The sequence below is a fragment of the Sciurus vulgaris genome (genome assembly GCF_902686455.1).
Source record: "Sciurus vulgaris genome assembly, chromosome: 1".
Lineage (NCBI taxonomy): Eukaryota > Metazoa > Chordata > Mammalia > Rodentia > Sciuridae > Sciurus > Sciurus vulgaris.
The window spans coordinates 116,323,994-116,344,482 of record NC_136461.1 but is presented as its reverse complement, the minus strand read 5'-3'; the positions used below and the strand labels follow the sequence as shown (position 1 = coordinate 116,344,482).

Below are 20,489 nucleotides of genomic sequence, written 5' to 3'. Positions count from 1 at the left end.
CGTGGTTCTCCCTTTCCGCGCAATCTTTCAGTCGGTGTAAATCAAGAATACCCTTGCCCCGAATCTGAGCTACGGTTGGCCAATGAAAACTGTCCGTCCCAAGAAAAAAAAAATAATGAAAAATGGGGAAGTGTTCTGGGTTCCGCCTCCAGGAGAACACCAATCTCCTTACTGAGCAAGCCCTGCCCCGCCCCGCCCTTCTGGTCGTCTGGCTACTGCGCCTCTCGTTCGCCTCTGCGGGCTGCAATGAGATTTCCCTTTGCCTCCGGCTGGGGCTGCTGTTTCGCTTCACCAATGGTAGGCGAATAGGTGTTGCATCGTTAGAATCTTAACTACCTTTCCTGCGTTTGGGCTTAACTTTTTCATCATTGTTATTATTAATTGCAGAGATAGTTTTTTTTTTAATAAATAAGGAAGAGATGATAACATTTCTTCTTTTTAATAAAGATGATAAAACATTCAGATCCTTCCATCCTCGTGCTTTTTAAGGGGTAGTGGGAAGAAGGTTATATATTATGAATTCTTCATTCGACAAATGTTCGATGAGTGTGGGACCAGGAACTGTGCTATGGACTGGGGAGCAGAGAGCAAGGACAGATTGATCCCTACTCCACTGGGCTTATACCCCGACAGATCAGTGGACAGACGAATTAATATGTCATTCTTTTATGAGCTGGGCGCTATACCTGATGTTAAATCTTTTGTGCAGTTGATTACAACTGTGGTAAGAACGACAAAGGAGATAAGACAGGTGTTACAGGAGAGAAGGGAAGGTGCGGCAGAATTTCTTGGAGAAGGTAACATCGGAGCTAGCTGAGCTCTAAAAGAACAGGCATAAAGGAGACTAAGTGTAGTGGAAGCGGGATGCATGCTGAAGGAAGAGCCTTTGCTAGAATTCAGAGAGAAAGGATGGAGAACCAGGGGCAAATGGATGGCAGGTTGCTATTGGATGCTGGCCCCCTACCGTCTGGTTTCTACACAGCAGCCAAAGTAATCTTAAAAAATATAAATCTGATCTTGTCACTTCCCTGCACCAAACTCTTCAGTGAATTTCCAACATAGAACAGAATTGAACCAGCTGAGTGGTGTGCACATGTAATCCCAAGGACTCCAGAGGCAGAGGCTGAAGCCAGCCTGGGCAATTTAGCAAGACCTTCAGTGCCTCTAAATAAAAAAAATAAATAAAATAGACTGGGGATGCAGCTCAGTGGTAAAGCACCCCTGGGTTCAATCCTCAATACCAAACCAAACCAAACCAAAAACAATTGAAACTCTGCTGGGGCACCAAATCCCTACAGAATCTGACTTCCCTGCTTCTACAAACTCACATTTTATCACTATCTCTCTCACTTTCATAACTCCAACCTCTTCTTCAATTTATTTTTCTTCCTATTACTACCTAAATGTGTGTGTGTGTGTGTGTGTGTGTGTGTGTGTGTGTGTGTGTGTGTTACTGCCCCCACTAGAATATAAACTCCATAATGCCAGGAAGGTTGTCATTTTATTCATTGCCATATTCTCAGAATCTAGAATTGTGTTTGGCACATAAGTAGATATCCAATTAATATTTCTTCAGCATTTGAATTGGAGAGTGAATAGCAAGGGTGCCTAACTCAGTCAGAAGTGTGAGGAAAATGGGACTAATAACAGTGCTGTAAGGCAGAGAACTTAATGATGAATAGTCATTCATTTTTTCAAAAGGGAGGAAGGGCTGTGGTACAGAGCCTCAGAAGCCTGAGGTAGGACTGCAAGTTTGAGACCAACCTTAGCAATTTAGTGAGGCCCTAAGGACTTAGCAAGACCCTGTTTCATAATTAAAAAAAAAAAAAAAAATTTAAAAAGGTCTGGGGATATGGCTCAATGGTTAAGCATCCCTGGGTTCATTCTGGTAACCACTCCCCAAATAGGGATGAAGAATAAAATGTTCAGGTCAGAGGAAACAGCAGACAAGATGTTTTGTGGCCTCTTGATGGAAGATAATGGAATTGGAGCATATGGTGTAAGCAAAGGGGAGAGAAACAAGAGTGGGACAAGGATGCCAGCTCCCAGAAGCCTTTTTTTTTTTTTTTTTTTTGTACTGGGGATTGAACCCAAAAGCAAAGTGAAATTGAAGATTAAACCCAGGGATGTTTTACCACTGACCCACATCTCCAGCCCTTTTCATTTATTTTATTTGTTTGAGACAGGGTGTCTCAAAGTTGCTTAAGGCCTCACTAAGTTGCTGAGGCTGGCTCTGAACTCATGATCCGCCTGCCTCAGCCTCCCGAGCCACTGGGATTACAGACTGTGCCACCACACCCAACTTCCCATCTTAAAGGCAGTGTGGAGCAAAGGGTTTTAGAAGAGAAAAACATAGCCTCAGAATTTGTGTTCTAGTTAGTTCCTTCAGTTTTTCTTCTTCCTCACCTCCTTCTTTCTCCTCCTTCTCCACCTTCTTTCCCTCCCCTCCTTTCCTTACTTCCTTTATTCCTCTTTCTTCCCTCCTTCCCTCTTTCTCTCTGTTCTCTTGTTTTCTCACTCTTTTTTCCCCTACCCTTTACCCTTCAGCTCATCCTCAGCCCATCCAGTTTGTCTGGAGAATGAATTGGAGGAGAAAAGTAGAGGTCAAGGGTAAGAACGATGATTCAGAATTCTAAGAAGAAAATAATGGGAGGAGGATACAAGGAGGGGGCAAAGTCAAGAATGAGTTCCCGAGCTGGGGTTGTGGCTCAGTGGTGGAGCACTTGCCTAGCACATGTGAGGCACTGGGTTCAATTCTCAGCACCACATATAAATAAATAAAATAAAGATCCATCAACAGCTAAGAAAAATATTTTAAAAAAGGATGAGTTCCATTTTCTGGAAGGAAGGGGTTCTGTGGAGAAAGAGAATACAGAAGGAAGAGTGGGTTTGGCTGGTGGTGATGATCTCATGCTGAAGTGTCTGAGAGATGCCCAAGGGATAGGTCTAGAAGGCCAACTCATGGACAGAGTCAATCCCAGAAGATTGGGATTGGAGGTGGAGATTTTGGAACCAAAATCAACGATAAGCTATGTGGTTATCTCTCTGGAGATAGCATAACTTGTGAGAAGAGAAGACCTAGGACAAAACCCCAAGTAACATGCACAGTCAGAAGGAGGAGGTGAAGCCTGCAAAGGAGAAAGAACAGCTGCAGAAGTGGGAAGAAATCCAAGCCCACAGAATGAGAAGTCATGAAAACCAGAAAGTGCTTCAAGAAGGGCGAAGTCAAGTGTCAACTGAGTTAAAAGGTTAGGTCAAACAAGGGCTGAACATTAGCAAGGAAGCCATCCTTGGTGACCTTGGCAAAATCCATTCTGGAGTGGAAGGGGTCCAGATGGTCTGCTTGTGGAGTGTAGGAAGCATGAGAGAGAACTCAGCTGGTGTGGCAGCTTGTCCAAGACATTTGGCTATACGCAATGTTACATGCATTGTTTCATTCAGTCCTCACGACAACACTTGAGGTAAGAGGATTGAGAACTAGGAAACTCACATCTAATAAGTAACGGAGCAAAGCTTTAAATTCTACATCTAGTCATTCCATCGTCCAAATTAAAACACCCTTCCACATTGTGCTTCTTCTTAAGGGGACAAGTGAGAAATGGTGGTGGCCAGAGGGAGCAAGATTGGAGGTAGAGATCTTGGACAGAAGACTCCTTTGTACCAGGACTGGACTGGCCAGAACTCCTTTGTTAGGTCAGCCAAACTATTTAATTCTTGTTGTTATGTTTTGGTAAAGGGAATTGAACCAAGGGCACTTTACCATTGAGCTACACCCACAACTTTTTAAATTTTGAGACGAGGTCTTACTAAGTTGCTGAGGATGACATTGAAAATGGTGATCCTCCTACTTCAGCCTCCTGAATTACTAGGATTACAGGTGTGTGCCACCATTTTGTTGTTTTATTTTTCAGTACTGGAGATTGAACCCAGGTAGAGCTCAGTGCTCTACCACTGAGCTATATCTCCAGTCCTTTTTATGTTTTTGTTTTGTTTTATTTTGTTTTGAGACAGGGACTCACTAAGATGCCAAGGCTGGACTCAAACCATTACTCTTCCTGCCTCAGCTTCCTGAATGGCTGGGATTACAAGCATGTGCCATGACCTGACCAAATTACTTTTGTACTTATGCTTTTCACTTGTTTTTATTTCTCATTTGTCCTCCCTTAGTGTTTAATTAAAATGTTTTTTGGTGCTCTGGTTTAAACCCAAGTCAGAACTCTATCAGCCCTAACTGTCTTTTTTCTTCTTTTTGGGGGGCTGGGGATTGAACCCAGGGCCTCAGGCATGCTAGGCATATGTTTATCACACAAAATTACACTCCCAACCTCCTACCTGTCATTTTAAAGCATTGTACAAAGGAAAAAGTATCATGGCCACCAAGTATGCCCCTAGTTGCCCCCGCAGCGAGACCTGTTTGAGGAGAAATGACTCCAGCAGTGGTTCTCACATGCCCCCTAGGGGGCATTTTGGAAATTTGTGTGGGTTTCCTTAGCTGAGGCTATGATTAGGAACTGGGGAGAATTTAGCAAATGGAGGTCAGGAAAGGTATTCTAGAATCCTTCCTGCACAGGAAGGATTGTCCCTCACTTCACTTGACCTTGAAGTGCTCATCTCAACAACATATACAATCATAAAATCAAATATAAATCAAGAGGATTTTTATTATATAACATTGTAGAAAAGGGTTTTTTGTGTGTTTTCTTTTTGTAGTTCTGGGGATCAAAACTAGGGCTTCTCATGTAGAAAAAATTTATATTTATTCTTTAGAAAAACTCCAATCATTTAGGGGATCATTAGGGAGAAGGAGTATTAAATAAAACACACAGTGTTCATCAAAAGGCAAAATTACAAATTTGTCCTTGAGGCACAGGCACGGTGGTGCCTGCCTATAATCCCAGCTACTTGGGTGGTTGAGGTAGGAGGATTCAAGTTTGAGGACAGCCTCAGAAATTTAGTGAGACAAATCTCAAAAAAAAAAAAAAAAAAAAAAAAATTAAAAAGGAGGGCAACTGAAGAAATAGCTCATTTTGGAGAGTGCTCGCCTAGCATGCACAAGGGACACGGTTCAAATCTCCGGCACCTCAGAGGAAAAAACTCTTGGGGCTGGAGATGTTGCTCAGTGGTAAAGCACTTGTCTAGCATGTGTGAGGTCTTGAGTTCAATCCCAGCACCACCACCAAAAAAAAAAAAAAAAAAAAAAAAAAAAAAAAGGAGGGCGAGGCAGGAGGATCACAAGTTTCAGGAGTTCAAAGCCAGCCTCAGCAGTGGCATGGCACTAAGCAACTCAATGAGACCCTGTCTCTAAATAAAATACAAAATTGGGCTGGGAATGTGCCTCAGTGATCAAGTGCCCCAGTTCAATGCCTGGTACCTCCAAAAATTAATAAATAAAAATAAAAAAGGACTGAGAGCCAGGCATGGTGGTACGTACCTGTAATCCTAGTGGCTTGGGAGGCTGAGGCAAGAGGATTGCAAGTCCAAAACCAGTCTCAGCAATTCAGTGAGATCGTGAGCAATTTAGCAAGATCCTGTCTCTAAATAAAATACAAAAAGGGGCTGGGGATGTGGCTCAGTGGTAAAATTCCCCTGAGTTGCATTCCCAGGACTGGGGGGGGGGGGGGAGACGAAATTAAAAATTACGACAAATTTACTTGTAGATCAGTTGGCTTTTGTGTGTGATTTATAATGAGAGCAGCCTCCAATCTACAAAACAGAATGAGAGCCCTAACTAAGCAACTGCAAAACAGTGGGATATGTAAGGTGGGGACAAGAAAACAACCATCTGAACAGAGACAGAGTGGTTAATATCATGTTACTTTTTTGTGGGTTAAAATCCTTATTTTGTGACTCTACACTGAAATCTCCTGTTTTCAGGAAAAGCTGGTGTGTTTTGGGATCTATCTCCCTTGAAGTTTCATTTTGATTATGTGGCATTTATCATGAATGAATCTATCTTGGCTTGGCCTAGTCTGTTGGGGCCTACTCCAGGGGCTCAGACTAAAACAACCATGTCCTCCCATAATTTTAACAGTCCATATTATAACTATCTTTACTTAAAAAATAAAATAGAACTGTAATCCAAGCTATTTGGGAGGCTGAGACAGGAGGATTGTAAGTTCAAGACCAGCCTGAGAAACTTGACCTTGTCTCAAAATAAAAAATAAAAAGGACCAGGCACGGTGATACATGCCTGTAATCCCAGCAGCCTGGGAGACTGAGGCAGGAGGATTGAGAGTTCAAAGCTAGCCTCAGCAATTATAACCTCACTAAGGCTGTAAGTAACTTAGTGAGATCCTGTCTCAAAATAAAAAATTTTAAAAAGGGCTGAGGATGTGGCTCAGTAGTGCCCCTGGGTTCATTTATGGTACCAAAAAAAAAAAAAAAAAAAAAAAAAAAAAAGTTAAAAAATAAAAATAAAAAGGACTGGGTAGAACTGAGGAGATAGCTCAGTTGGTAGAGTGCTTGCCTCACAAACACAAGGCCCTGGGTTCAATCCGCAGCACCGAAAAAAAAAAAAAAAAAAAAATTGGATATTGTTCCTTGGTCATTCACCACTGGTTTAAGTCCTCAGTTCCAGGAAAATAAAAGCCTCAGCTGGCGTGGTAGCGCAGGCCTGCAATCCCAGTGGCTTGGGAGGCTGAGACACTGAGACAGGATCTCAGGTTCAAAGTCATCCTCAGCAAGGGTGCTAAGCAACTCAGTGAGATCCTGTCTCTAAATAAAATACAAAATTGGGGGACTGGGATTGTAAACTCAGTGGTAGCGTGCTTGCCTAGCACCTGTGAGGCCTTGGGTTCAGTCCTCAGCACCACATAAAAATAATTAGAAAAATAAAGGTATTGTGTCCATCTACAATTTTAAAAAGATAAAAAAAAAAAAAAAAAAAAAAAATAGGACTGGGGATGTGGCTTAGTGCCCCTAAATTCGATCCTCAGTAACTTTCCCTCCCCCACCAAAACAAGAAAGAAAACCTCAGGACAATTTGAATTGAAAGATGTGGTGTTGTCACCCTGGGAAAAGTTTACAATTTGTAAGGATGATAAGAAGAATCAATGCTGGGCACAGGAGCTCCTGTCTGTAATCCCAGCTGCTCGGGAAGCTGAGACAGGAAGATTGCAAATTGAGGTCAGCCTGGGCAATTTAGCTAGACCCTGACTCCATGGGAATGTAGTTCAGTGACAGAGTGCCTCTAGGTTTAATTCCCTGGGTTCAAGAAGGAGGAGGAGGGGGAAGAGAAGGAGAAAGGAAAAAAAAAGACAAACTTGGCCTGTAAGGAGGGGAGGGGACTCTAAACCCAAGAGGACAGACAAAAGCAGATGGAGAATGAACTTTAAAAAGAGGCGAGCAGTGGGACTTGGATTATAGCTCATGAGTAGCATGCTTGCTGATCATGTGCAAGTTAGCAAAAAAAAAAAATTTGTGGAATGAATAAACTAGAAGGGAAGGAAGGAAGGTACCTGCCCTCCTGAGAACCAGTTCTGAGCAATACTTCCTGGAAAAACAGGAAGTCTAAAAGAGATAGATACTGCCATAGTCACTCAGGTAGTACAATTCAATTCAGGAACCTGGCAACTATCCCTGTGACAGGCTGTCTGCAAGGATATGAGGCCACCCAGAATGAGTAAGACATTTCCTTCAAGGAACTCGAATTCCCTCCATAAACACAGGCCTACCTTGTTACAACATTTCGTGCCAAGCAGTGTACTAGGTATATATTATCACATTTAAACCTCACATAATCCCATCAGGCAGTAGTTATTACTCCCCTTTTATAGATGAGAAAACAGGTTTAAGGTGACTAAGTAGAAGATCAAAACAGCCAGTATTAATGGCAGAGCCAGGATGCAAATCCTGCTCATCTCACAGAACTATAGTTACATATACAGGAACCTAGGAGAAGAAATGATCAGCCTTGGAAAAGCTTCAGTGAGATAATTCAAAAAACAAAAACCACTCATACAATAAATAAGTAGTTCCCAGTATCTACTAAGCCCCAGGCACTGTGCTTATCTCACTGACTCTAGGAATGACCCTGAGACTATGGAATTGCCTCCATTTTACAGGTGAGGAAACTCAGAGAGCTGGGGTTAGTCAGGTAGTATTATGTGTGTCACTCCCACTAAACTCATTTGATGTGGTTCTTGAGGCAACATCATGGATAGCCCGCTTCTTGCTTCCACAGGGGGCATACTTGTTTTTCCTTCTTTGGCACCCGGGATTGAACCCCGGGGGTACTTAAACACTTGAGCCACTCCCCAGCTCATTTTTATATTTTATTTTAAATTGTTTTTAAATTTTGCTAAGGTTGCTGAGGCTTGGCCTTGAATTGAGATCCTCCTGCCTCAACCTCCCAAGTCACCAAGATTACAGGTGTGTGCCACTGTGCCTGGCTGAGGGTATAACTTTGTACAGCACTTTCCAGTTTCCTGAACTACTTTACCAACCTCCCAGTCCTATAGAAAGGAAAGAGGCAGTTATTATAATCTGCATCTGATGATGGAAGAAGGGAAGATCATGAAAGGTGCAGTGTCAACCCACTCCCTACCTGTCTTGCCGCCCAAGTGCTATGTCCACTCCCTGCACTCGCTGGTTAAAGGACTCCCCTTAGCTTCTCCATGAAGACTTTCTGGATAAATCCCTACTGAAGAGTTCCTCTTCATCCGGGGAAACTCTCCAAGCAAATTTGTTACCATATTCTGTCTTTGTAAATATCTGGGTGTCTGACTTGGTGTCTCATGGATCACTTTGGGGCAAAGCCTGTATTGAACCTCTACATAGCCTCAGTATTTTGCACAATGAGCCTCTTTTTGTTCTATTTAATTTTTTTTTTTTGCAGTACTGGGAATGGAATCCAGGAGTGCTCTACCACCACTGAGCTACATCCCCAGCCCTTTTCATTTATTTATTTTAATTTTAATTAATTTTTCTGAGGGGGGCATCGGAATTGAACCCAGGGGTGCCTACCACTGAGCTATATTCCCACTCCTTTTTAATTTGAGAACATGGTTCTCACTACACTGTTAGAGCTGGCCTGGAACTTGCAATCCTCCTGCTTCTACCTTCTAGCATTGCTGGGATCACAAGGTATGAGCCTCTTTTTGAATAAAAAATTATTTGCATATATTTTTAGTTGTTGATGGACCTTTATTTTATTCATTTATTTATATGCGGTGCTGAGAATCCAAACCCAGTGCCTCACACGTTAGGTAAGTGATCTACCACTGAGCCACAACCCAGCCCAAGCCTCTTTTATTAGAATCATTTTATTGCACTGTGTGGTTGTGTGGTGTATTAGGGGATGGATATGCTGGGAATTGAACCAGGGTCTTCAACATGCTAGGCAATCACTCTATTACTGAGCTACTCCTCAACCCTTATCAGCATCATTTCTAAATCTTTCTCTAGATGTGCCTATTGCAGTCTCCCTTCCTCTCTGGTATATTGGGATCCATTACCCAGCCTTCCACTGAAATCTTTGTTCTAGGTTGTTCTCAAAGTTGTCATCCACTCATACATTCCAGAATTTTATAAGGTGTATAATCTCAACAGTTCAGAAGTCCACTGCCCATTACAAATATGGCTGTGATTGCCTCATTTCCTGTGTCATGTGACTCTCACCTTAGTCATCACATTACCTATCCACTTCACGTTGGCCGGAATTAACCCGCAGGGCTAGCCCGGTGTCCTTAGCTGCAGTAGATAATCTGCATCCTGTTTTTATGTAGTGGATCCTCTATCCCTCTGAGACTCTGGAAACTCCTGTGGTCTTCTCCTTATCAGTAACTTGTGAGGTGATGGAGTTTTCAAGTCCTTTACAGAGGTAAGTGGGCATGGGTTGCAATTGGCCTTGTCATGCTGCTTCTGAAATCCTGGCCATCAAAGCTGTGGAATTCAATGAATGGCAGACTCTCTTTGAAAACCGCAGACCATCATGGGTCTTTGAGAAAACCACAAACGGAGGGAGGGGTTGAGGTAGAAATGGGTGGGAAGAGGGTGGAAGACAGTCCTTATTTTGTGGGCAAAAAAACTGTCACCAGCAGAGGGATTGCAGTAGAAGGGCTGCACCCAGTGTCTATGGGCCTTGTACCCTCCTTAATAAAGGTGGGAGAGTAGGCTGTGGGCACCCACAGGCAGCCAAATTCTGGAGATTGATCGAGGGGAAGAAAGGGGCTTGCCTTTTAGCCACTTCTCATTCTCTTCTCAGGCATGTCCAAAACACCCAGGCAGGGTAAGCATTATGGCTGCCAGCCTCACAGGATTGCTTCTACTTCAGGCAGCATCCTGGGCATCAGGTAAGTGAATCAAAGAGGGGAGGATGGCACTGAGGCTCTCTCAGCTTTGTGGTCCTTTGTAGCCTTCTAGTATGTAGGTGATAGACTTTCAGTAGGTGCTTGATAAACTCTTTTGAATGACTGAGACCAACCTTGAGGTTGGTGTACAGCGAGGGGATTTATTTTTGAAACTGACACTAGTTTCTTAGCCAGCATGTGCATTCTCCTCATCCACCTCCTTTGGCCCTTGCCTCTGCTTGTGCCCCTCCCATCTAGGTGCCCACCCCTGTGTCCCTAAAAGCTTCGGCTATAGCTCGGTGGTCTGTGTCTGCAATGCCACATACTGTGATTCTCTTGACCCCCTGACCTTCCCTGCCCTTGGTACCTTCAGCCGCTATGAGAGTACACGTAGTGGACGTCGGATGGAGCTGAGTATAGGGACCATCCAGGCCAATCACACAGGCACAGGTAATCACTACGCCCCTCACCCCCAAGCCAAGCTGGGTCTATCTGGAGTTAAGTCATAATGGTGATCACTACAGAGTTTCTCTCCTGTGACTGACAACTCTTCTTCCCTATGGGTGTCCTTAGGGCTGCTACTGACCCTGAAGCCAGAAGAGAAGTTCCAGAAAGTGAAAGGGTTTGGAGGGGCCATGACAGATGCTGCTGCTCTGAACATACTTGCCCTGTCACCCTCTGCGCAGAGTTTGCTGCTCAAATCTTACTTCTCAACAGAAGGTGATGGGGGGCAAGTGACATCATGCAATTGACATTTGAGTTTTCCTTGTACTTTTTCACCCTTCCCTGATATTTGGTTCCTCTCTTTGTGGAAAATAAGATTGCCATGTTAATCTTCTGCAAAGTGCCTGGGGACTCTTGGGCTTAGGACATGTGCTTCACCCAGGTGTGGCCTCCAAAGGTTCCCAACTAGGGGTGCAAGTTCCCTTTGGTCTGTTGATTCCAAGATTCCAACTCCCTTATCTTGTCATCCTTTTCTGCAGGAATTGAATATAATACATCCGGGTACCTATGGCCAGTTTGTACTTTTCCATTCGCACCTACACCTATGCCGACCAACACCCCGGATGACTTCCAGTTGCACAACTTCAGGCCTTGCAGAAGAAGATATCAAACTCAAGGTTGGGCATCCTCACTGCCTCAGGCCCTAATGATGCATAATGGCTGGGGGTCGAGAAGGTCCAGCTAGGGCTATCTTCAGACAGACATAGAAACCTTCCCCTGCTGTCTGTTCTGTCCTGGGGGTGGGAGGGTGGGGGCTGATAGCTGGACCTGATGCACTGGTTGGGCTAGTCTGTCTGTGTTCCAACTCTGGGTGTCTCTCTTCTCACTACCTTTGTCTTTAGATACCCTTGATTCACCAAGCCCTGCAGTTGGCCCATCGCCCTGTCTCACTCTTCGCCAGTCCCTGGACATCACCCACTTGGCTCAAGACCAATGGGGCAGTGAATGGGAAGGGTCACTCAAGGGTCACCAGGGATATCTACCACCAGACCTGGGCGAGTACTTTGTCAAGTAAGGGGATCATCAGGCCATGGAACCTGAACCAACATCCCCTTTGGACACCCTGATCTATGTTACAATTCTATCTGCCTTCCACTTCTAGATCTGACTCTCCTCAGCTTATCTTCCTACCTTCTGGGGCCTTTCAGATTTCAGGCGTGTCAATTTCCCCTACTCCATTAGGGTTCCTATTCCCTAGAGTCTTGGTCTGCTTTCTTGGCCATGATTGCTCATGCCCTTTCTCCTCCCAGATTCCTAGATGCCTATGCTGAACACAGGTTAAAGTTCTGGGCAGTGACGGTTGAGAATGAGCCTTCTGCAGGACTCATCAGTGGGTACCCCTTCCAATGCCTGGGCTTCACCCCTGAACACCAGCGAGATTTCATTGCCCGTGACTTGGGTCCAACCCTTGCCAACAGTACTCACCGTGATGTCCAGCTGCTCATGCTAGATGACCAACGCTTGCTGCTGCCCCACTGGGCACAGGTGGTAAGGCCCAAGACCCCCAGGTGCCCCAGTAACCCCCAAACCTGGCCTCCAAATGATTGGCTCCAAACTTAATAGTGCCTTCCCTGCCCTAGCTCTTGACTTCTACACACTCTAGACTAGGTCCAGGTGTCTGGGCCACCAGCCCCTTCAGATGTCCAGGACCCCATGGATCCCCATGGTTGTTCCCTTACTTCCCTCTATTTGCATTCATCACACCACTCATTTCTTAGGACTCCTAGTTCATCTTCCAGAACCCTCTCTGCAGGGCTCAGGGTCAGTGGTTCCCCTTCCCCAGTTGTCTTTCCCTTTCCTTATGCAGGTGCTGGCAGACCCAGAGGCAGCCAAGTATGTCCATGGTATTGCTGTACACTGGTACCTGGACTTCCTGGCTCCAGCAAAAGCCACCCTGGGGGAAACACACCGCCTGTTCCCCAATACCATGCTGTTTGCCTCAGAGGCCTGTGTGGGCTCCAAGTTCTGGGAGCAGAGCGTGAGGCTAGGCTCCTGGGATCGAGGAGTGCAGTACAGCCACAGCATTATCACGGTGAGCCACCTGCCTCCCTTCCCACAAAGCAGACTACCTCAAACCCCTTTGCAGTCTCACCAAAGGCTGACAGTCCTCCTTGCCACCTTGCCCTCTGGGGCAATTTTGGGATGTGATGAGAATCTTGTCTTTCCTTCACAGACCTACACACCTCATCACCCTTCTTCCATATACTCAGGTCCCTGCCTCCAATTTCTCAGCTTCCCTCGAGATGCCTCCATCCTCACAAATCCCTATAATGAGACACTAAGGAGAGCTGGGCATGGTGGTGCACACCTGTAATTCCAGATACTGGGGAAACTGAGGCAGGAGGATGGCAAATTCAAGACCACGCTGGGCAACTTAGTGAGATTCTCTCAAAATTAAAAGGGTTGGGGGTGTAGCTTGGCAGTAGGCCACCCCTCGGTTCAATCCCCAGTATTCCCTCCTCAAAAAAATTAAGGAGATAGGATTCCTCCCTCACTGGGCTGAGCCACTTACGGCCCCCAGCTCCCTCATGTGTTCAGCCTTTTTTCTTTGCCCTTGTCCATGCTCCAGAACCTCCTCTACCATGTGGCTGGCTGGACCGACTGGAATCTTGCCCTGAATCCTGAAGGGGGACCCAACTGGGTCCGCAACTTTGTGGACAGTCCCATCATTGTAGATATTGCCAAGGATGTGTTTTACAAACAGCCCATGTTCTACCACCTTGGCCACTTCAGGTGAGTGTGGAGGGTGGGCGCTCCCATTCCACACCAGGCCTATCACCTGTGTTGGGCTTACATCACCCCACACCAGGAGGGAGCAGGAAGGTGTTTAGGGTGGGTACACCAGGAGAGACACACCCATCCTCTCTTGCACCATGTAGGCAGGAAGCAACTAGGTGGCATCAGAGACACAGACAATCCCTGGATGCCTGATGCAGGAGGGCAGGGGCAGGGCCCAGTAGTACAGCTTGAGGCCTAGAGAGTTAGGGCAGAGTTTTGGCAGGACTTATGTGTTGGGTGGGGACTGAGGTGGATGACTTCTTAGATGAGGGTTTGATGGGTTTGGCTGAGGGCCAGAGGGACTAGGCTGGGGTCCCTGATGATGCCTGTTCCCGCATTCAGCAAGTTCATTCCTGAAGGCTCCCAGAGAGTGGGACTAGTGGCCAGTAAGAAGAATGACTTGGAAACAGTGGCCCTGATGCATCCTGATGGCTCTGCAGTTGTGGTTGTGCTAAACCGGTAAGGGCCGGAGCAGGTCTAGAACTGGGCTGGGACAGGGCAGTGGGCCGCAGCAGACTCACTCTCAGCTTTTCCTCTCCTCCCCAGGTCCTCTAAGGATGTGCCTCTTACCATCAAGGATCCTGCCATGGGCTTCCTGGAGACAATCTCACCTGGCTACTCCATTCATACCTACCTGTGGCGTCGCCAGTGATGAAGCAGATACCCAAGGAAGGATCTGGGTTCAGCATGGGCATTAAAGGGACAGAGTCAGCTCACATGCTGTCTGTGGCTAAAGAGGGCACAGCAGGGCTGGGGTGAGCTTACGGTGACGTAAGGCCTGGGGCAGTGGTTTGGGTGACTCACTCTCCTTTCCAGGAGGTGCCAGGGTCTAGAGGCCCCTAGGAAAAATCAGGAAACCCTGGTGTCCCCCACCCCTCACGCTTGTGTTAGGTTGTGCTGTGTGCTGGCTGCCTGTGGAAACTGGGCCTAGACCCAGGGTGAGCTCACTGTCTGTATAAAAACAGATGGGGTGGGAGTTAAGGAAAGGAAAAGTCTAGGAAAGCTGGACCCAAAGCTAGGTACTATTTGTCTTTCCTGGAGATGCGGGAGTGGGCTGGTGCAGAAGCAATGTCAGCTTTAGGGCAGAAGCAATGACAGAAGCCAGGAGCCAATGGATAGGCTCAAGCACCCAGATGCTCCCATGGCACATGTTAGGAAAATGGCTGTCTCTTAAAGGCGAGAATGATCCCAGTCAGTGTGAGCAGCTTTATTCTTGCGGGGTAATACCCCATTTCTGGCTTTATCAATAGTGGGGGAGGCTAAGGGGCCTCTGGAATGCATGATAGTAGAAAAATCAGTCCTAGGAGCACGAGGACAAATCAGTCCTCTTCATCCTCCTCAGCCATGCCCAGGGCCCGGTTGCCTGGGGTGCGGGCAGGCGTTGCCCTCTGGATGGAAACAATGCCACTGAGCAAAGCGTAGCCCACCATGGCTGCCAGTCCTGCCAGCACAGACAGTATCTGGTTCCGACGCCGATATGGCTCCTCCTCAGTCTCTGGGCCTGCTGGTGTCTGGCGTGGGGGTGGCACCTCCGCTGAGGGGCAAAGAAGGAAGGTGGGCAGGGGATCCTGGATCCCAGCCCACTCTTCCAGGGTTGTTCCCCCATCTGCCTCTTACCTCCATCCCAGGGAAAGTAGAGGCTGAGGATGTGGCTACAATAGGCACAGAGGTTATGCAGCCCCCGCAGGTGGGCCTGCAGCTTCCCGCTAGGCAGCTTTGCTTGCAGCAGCAGGGCCAAGTGGCTAAAGACAAAGGCGTCTAGGGAGGCGGGGCTGGAGCAGAGGGAGAAGGTGAGATGGAGGACAACTGGGCTGAAGGGTCAAAATAGAGCTAGAGTAAGAGTTAGCCTTGGAAAGTAGACTTTGGACACTGTGGGGGCCACCACAGGCCAGGACACAACGTTCTGGACCTGGGATGGGGAGGGTTCCCCACGTGGCGCCAGCCTGGCCCTGAATGGGGCTCTATCCCTGGGCTGCATAAAGGGCACATTGAGTGCCCCACAGCCCTGCAGGCCCCTCCTGAACCTGGCTGCCCTCCCACCCCACCCTCCTATACCACTGAGGAGGCTTCAGCCCTACACACAGCCCTACTCTCACCAGAGCCAGTGTCTGTCCTGAGGACCTCTTGTTCAGAGCCTGAGCCCACTCCAGCTCCAGCCCCAGCCCCAGCATCTACATCTTCTTCCAAGCCACCCATTACCCCATTGGAATCAGACTTACGCATCTCCAAAGAAGAACTTCTGAGAGCCCAGGCGCTGAGAGAGAAGGGTCAGGCACTCCCGAGCTTCTTGGTACAGCTATAGGGAGGACACAGGTAGGCTTGCAGCTGTGGAAACAGTACCACCTCCCCTCCTGGGCACTCCCATTCCTGGCCATCGTCCTTGGGGTTCACATCATACAACAACCCCTTGTCCCAGAGCTACCTCCTTCTCCAGTTCTTCCTCGTTCTCAGGTCTGTGCTCCCCACATAGTAGCTGTAACCGCTCCATGTACTGCCGCTGCATGCGGCCGGGCAGGAAGAAGTTGAGGGGAAAGGGCATTGCCTCTGCATACCATTTCCGAGTCACTTCCACATAGTTCTTGGGGTCTATCCAAAAAGTATGTATCTGGATTGGGTAGGCAGGAAGGAAAAGGAAGGCTGAGCCAATGCACCTGCCTGACTCAGGGTGGGCTTCTGACCCCCAGGCTGCTCTGTCAGTATGTGGGTATGGCATGACCACCTCCCATAGGCTGCAAATGCTGGGAGGTCTGGGCACACTCACCAGCACTGGGAGCAGTTTTTCCTCCAGTAGAGACATGAAGGCCAGGGTGTCTGCCCCTTGCCGGGCTGACAGATCATAATCAGCATTGTACTTCTGTTAAAGAAATATCCATGAGATAGACACTGGGGGATTGCATGGGTACCCCCCTCGCTATCTTCTGAGTGTAGTGGAGGTATAATAAGGAGCTTTTCCCACTGAGGCCCCCTTGCCTGGGCTTAGCCAGTAGCCTGTTGCTGTTGGCAGAAAGCCTGGGCCTTGGAGCCTGCTGGCCGTCAAGGTCCTGCATCCACTGGGGGGGAGGAAGGAAGGCCCAGCCACAAACTAGGAGCAGCTCCCAGAATTTCCACGGAAAGCTGGCAGCATGCCTGCTGACGACGACTTTCTAACAGTAACCTCCCCGATCCAGACACCACAAAGCTAGTTCAGTGGAGCTCAGATGCAGGTTGGGCCTAAGCCCATGCCTCAGGAATAGGGGATGCCATCCCACACTCCCTAAACCCAGCGAACTCATGCTCAGCAACCCCTTGCTTATTCCCTCACACTCCTGTTCTTGACTATTTCTTCCACTTCATTCCATGGCCTTGGCACCAGCACTGCATACACATTCCATCCATACCCCAAGGTCTAACCTGCTCTACCTTCCCAAGCTTCAGTCTCTAATCATCCCCTTCCACATCCTAAGTAAGTTTCGTCCCTGCATAACCTCTTGTGCATGATCCTTAAATCTCTCTGAACCTCAGTTTCTCCCCTGTGGAATTATAATAATAATTTCTTTCTCTCATTGTGGCTATTAGGAAATAATTCAGGAGAAAACTCTTGGAATCTGGAAAAGCTCTGTTCATACGTAAGGAATTCAGGGCAGTGACCCAGGCCCTGCCAGGAACTTTGGCTTCTATCTACATCTTATTTCTTGCTTATTTCTCCAGGCTTCTCAAGCTTCCATTCATTCCCCAACAATTTACCTGAGAAAGTACAAATGAGAAAGAGGGTCCCATTTCTGACAATGTGTTCCTACTTGGAACCAGGCCATGAATGCTAGAACTCTTAGAAAGCACGCTTATTAAGTTGTCCAGTCTTATAAATAAGAAGCTTACAAATCTACAGTCAAAGAGAGAGTGAAGAACACAGCCTAGACCTCCCACTCTTTTTCCCCTGCCAATACTGGGAATTTCAACCCAGGGGCACTCTACTACCTAGCTATACCCCCAGCCCTATTTGTTTGTTTGTATATGTGTTTATTTATTATTTTTTATGATTAATTGATTGAAGTACTGGGAATTGAACCCAGGGTCTCATGCATGTTAGGTAAGCACTCTTCCACTGAGCTACATCAACAGATTATATTTTATTTTGAGACAGGGTCTTGCTAAATTGTCCAGGCTGACCTTGAATTTGATACTCCTGCCTAACCTCCTGAGTTGCTAAGATTATAGGCCTGCCACTGCACCTGGTTTCTTACTCTTCTTGCAATATTCTTTCTAATTCCTTGACCTGACTCCAAGCCTTGTCCATCCTAAGCCCCACATCTAGCCCAAACTGGTCCTTGGAAACAGAGAAGTGATCCTTAGAAGTACTTTTCCAGTTCCACTTTGAGGGCCTCATCAGAGCCAAATGCTTCTCTCCTTTCTCTTCCATGAGCCTATGCCTCTTCCCCTCCCTGCCTAATATGCAGAAGGAACTGTGTCTCTGGATGCCCCCATAGTGCTCTGGGCTTGATCTCTGTTTTTACTGCATCACAGTGACAATGTGTGTATCTTCCTCATCAGAATGTGTGCTCCTTGAGGCTCTGGGTCACCTGTGTTGAGGTTGGCATATGTCTGGTGTTCAATAAATGTATATTGCACTAAACTGACTGAACTTCTCTCACTCGCAGTCTCTCATCCAAGCCACCTACCTCTTTTCGAAGGTGGGTGATGATCTTGTGTGGTACCGAGATGACTTCTCCATGACTGGTCCGAAGGGCAGGCAGAGTTCCTGACATTGAGAAAGAAGTATGCCCACCAGATCTTTAGCTGCCTATTCATACATATTTGTACTACATTCCTGCTTGTTTCCTGCTCCTCCCCTTGCATACTCCCTTCCTTATCCCCTAGGGACTGAATACCTGAAGGGCTTCGCCAGGGGTTAGCGATCTTGTGTACCTTGAGTGGAGCACCAGTAAATCTGGCATAAGTCTGCAGGGAAGGAATCAAAAGCACACGGTTCAGGCCCATGACTCCACAGGGGAACCAAGAACAAAACTATTCACAGGATACCATATGAACCATGACCTATGTTTAGCACATATGTACAAAAAAGGTAGTCATTACCATTTCCATTTAACTAATAGGCAAAACAGAGCTCAGAGAGATTATGGATATGTCCATGATTACAAGTCAGTTAGGAAAATCCTTTCCTCTATCTCCCCTCTTGCATCAACCTAATGGACACCTATCCTTGAAGATTTTCCTAAAAAGTTTCCCTCTTATTGGAAACACTGACCATGTCCTTCTTTGTCAGTCTCTGTGGTCTGTTTCTATCCACATATCTTATATCTTACACAGAACATTTTATTAAACTTATTTCCTTACACATTTGCCTTTCTGTAAACTACCTGAGGGGAGGGGCCATGTCATACTCATCTCTACATGGCAATGTTCTGCATTTAGAAGAAGTCTAATACATGCTTTTAAAATCGCAAAGTGAGTAAATGAGTGAAGTGAACCAAGTCTGACTGTGGGCTGTTTGGTCCCACGAGAATCAGGATTAGTAAATGTTGTTAATGAGAATGAGGGAGAAAGGGGGGTTGAAAAGACAGGAATGCAAAGCTGAAGATCCCTGAGATCCTATGAAAGGGATTGTCCCAAGGTCACACAGCCAGTAGATGGATATGCAAGGATTACACTCCATCTCCTGAACACTCATTCAGGCCTCTTTCCATTGCTACACGAATCCTAGGAGACTATGGCGCAGGGCACTGAACCCATATAGGCGAGGTATGCTCTTTGACTCAGTTTCCCCCCTGCGCCCGTACTGGAGAGCCCTGGCAAGGTTTGGATGCTGGGCTAGTTCAGGCCCCCTCCCCACTCCTCAGGGGCTCAGCAGAGGGCACCGGCGCCATTCCTCACCAGCACAGCCAGGCTATCCAGATCCACTGACGGCAACCCCCAGCCCCCTGACCAGCAGAACAGCTCCATGGGCGCCGCCATCTTGCACGCCCTCTGTCCCGGAAGCACCTCCTCGTGAGCTTCTGCCCTTCCCCGCGCGGACCCGCCCCCCGCCACCGCCCCTCTGGAAGGTTGGGGCGGGGGACCTAGGGAGGTCCCTGGGGAGGCGCGGCTTCTCTGGGTCGGAGAGGCGGCCCGCCGGCGGGAGGCGGGGCCGTGAGCTTCTGCGGAGGGCGGCCGCCCGCCCATCCAGAGGCGGCCCACGCAGTGGGGCAGGGCTGCCGGCCAGGCGCGCCTCGGAGAGTCAGGGCGCCTCAGCCGAGCGGAGCCCCGAGTTCCCGAAGGCGCGGCGGGCCTAGGAGAGGGGGATCTTGTGCGCCTGGCCGGGTTCTGGGGGTTCTTGCCAAACTGCACGTGGCCTGGACTGCTCCCGGGCCCCTCGGGGCTCGGCCCCGAGCGGGGGCTGCGGGGGGGTCCCCCGAGCCGCATGTTTTCCACAGCGCGTTATGTTTGGAGCGGGCCCTGCGCCGCCTGTCGCCTTGGAAACAAAACACGGGCGGTGGCGGCGGCCGGAGCAGAGGCCAGGCTGGGGCCTGGGTGGGGGGAGGGGATGTGGGGCTCGCGGACTGTTGCCTTAGTAACGGGAACTCGGGCGCCCCTCCGCTTCATCCGGGTCACGGCCCGTCTGCCAGTACCCACAGTGTTCTCCAATCTGGTTCTCGGCTGCTGGCCTTTTCCCTGACTTACTTTCTTCGCGGTGCTGGGAATTGAACCCAGGGCCATACGCATGCTAGGCATGAGCTGTACAACTGAGCAACACCCCTGTCCTGGTCCCCTGGTTTTCTACCTCCTTTCTGTGGTGTCCTTCTTTTTCTCTTCCTGATTTCTTTGCTTCGACCAAACTGACCACTCTTTTAGACTTCGTCCAGTTATCATTAGAAGCTTCCAGACTCCCAAGTTTTCCTAGGAATGAGAGAAAGTGGAGAAATGGGCACATAGGAAACCCCCCTA

At 47.8% G+C, this 20,489-nt stretch overlaps 2 protein-coding genes and 1 long non-coding RNA gene across 4 annotated transcripts; 1 reads left to right on the top strand and 2 right to left on the bottom strand.

The window, feature by feature from the left end:
* The first annotated feature begins 10,033 nt into the window (after positions 1 to 10,033).
* Positions 10,034 to 14,287, top strand: GBA1 (glucosylceramidase beta 1). Its single transcript, XM_079138669.1, is given in 14 exon segments — positions 10,034 to 10,292; positions 10,548 to 10,739; positions 10,863 to 11,009; positions 11,273 to 11,284; positions 11,287 to 11,348; positions 11,350 to 11,379; positions 11,381 to 11,410; positions 11,636 to 11,789; positions 11,792 to 11,804; positions 12,044 to 12,281; positions 12,601 to 12,825; positions 13,363 to 13,526; positions 13,914 to 14,030; positions 14,118 to 14,287. Coding segments are annotated over 14 exon segments (1,545 nt in total). The 5' UTR covers positions 10,034 to 10,237; the 3' UTR covers positions 14,224 to 14,287.
* Positions 14,288 to 14,757: 470 nt separating this feature from the next.
* Positions 14,758 to 19,999, bottom strand: MTX1 (metaxin 1). Of its 2 annotated transcripts, XM_079138682.1 has the most exons (8): positions 19,440 to 19,994; positions 18,437 to 18,506; positions 18,227 to 18,306; positions 16,333 to 16,425; positions 15,994 to 16,176; positions 15,791 to 15,867; positions 15,189 to 15,343; positions 14,758 to 15,105 (listed from the first exon to the last, which is right to left on the bottom strand). In XM_079138682.1, the coding sequence occupies exons 1-8, from the start codon at positions 19,965 to 19,967 to the stop codon at positions 14,891 to 14,893; spliced, it is 1,401 nt and encodes a 466-aa protein (XP_078994808.1). In that variant the 5' UTR covers positions 19,968 to 19,994; the 3' UTR covers positions 14,758 to 14,890. The 2 variants fall into 2 exon arrangements, with proteins under 2 accessions (XP_078994808.1, XP_078994807.1); XM_079138681.1 differs by having other exon boundaries at positions 14,758 to 15,343; positions 19,440 to 19,999.
* Positions 16,900 to 18,216, bottom strand: LOC306660451. The gene is made up of 2 exons (XR_013763631.1): positions 17,295 to 18,216; positions 16,900 to 17,259 (listed from the first exon to the last, which is right to left on the bottom strand). It is a non-coding gene; the product is annotated as an uncharacterized lncRNA (long non-coding RNA).
* Positions 20,000 to 20,489: the final 490 nt, after the last annotated feature.

Bases quoted from the DNA above. Each gene is read 5' to 3' on its own strand.
- MTX1 (XM_079138681.1), bottom strand. From the start codon at position 19,967: ATGCGGCTCGGGGGACCCCCCCGCAGCCCCCGCTCGGGGCCGAGCCCC. The intron at 18,507-19,439 runs GTGAGGAATGGC...CCTTCCCTGCAG, and splicing joins TGGATAGCCTGGCTGTGCTG to ACTTATGCCAGATTTACTGG. The intron at 16,426-18,226 runs GTAGGTGGCTTG...TTTCTTTAACAG, and splicing joins TCACCCACCTTCGAAAAGAG to AAGTACAATGCTGATTATGA.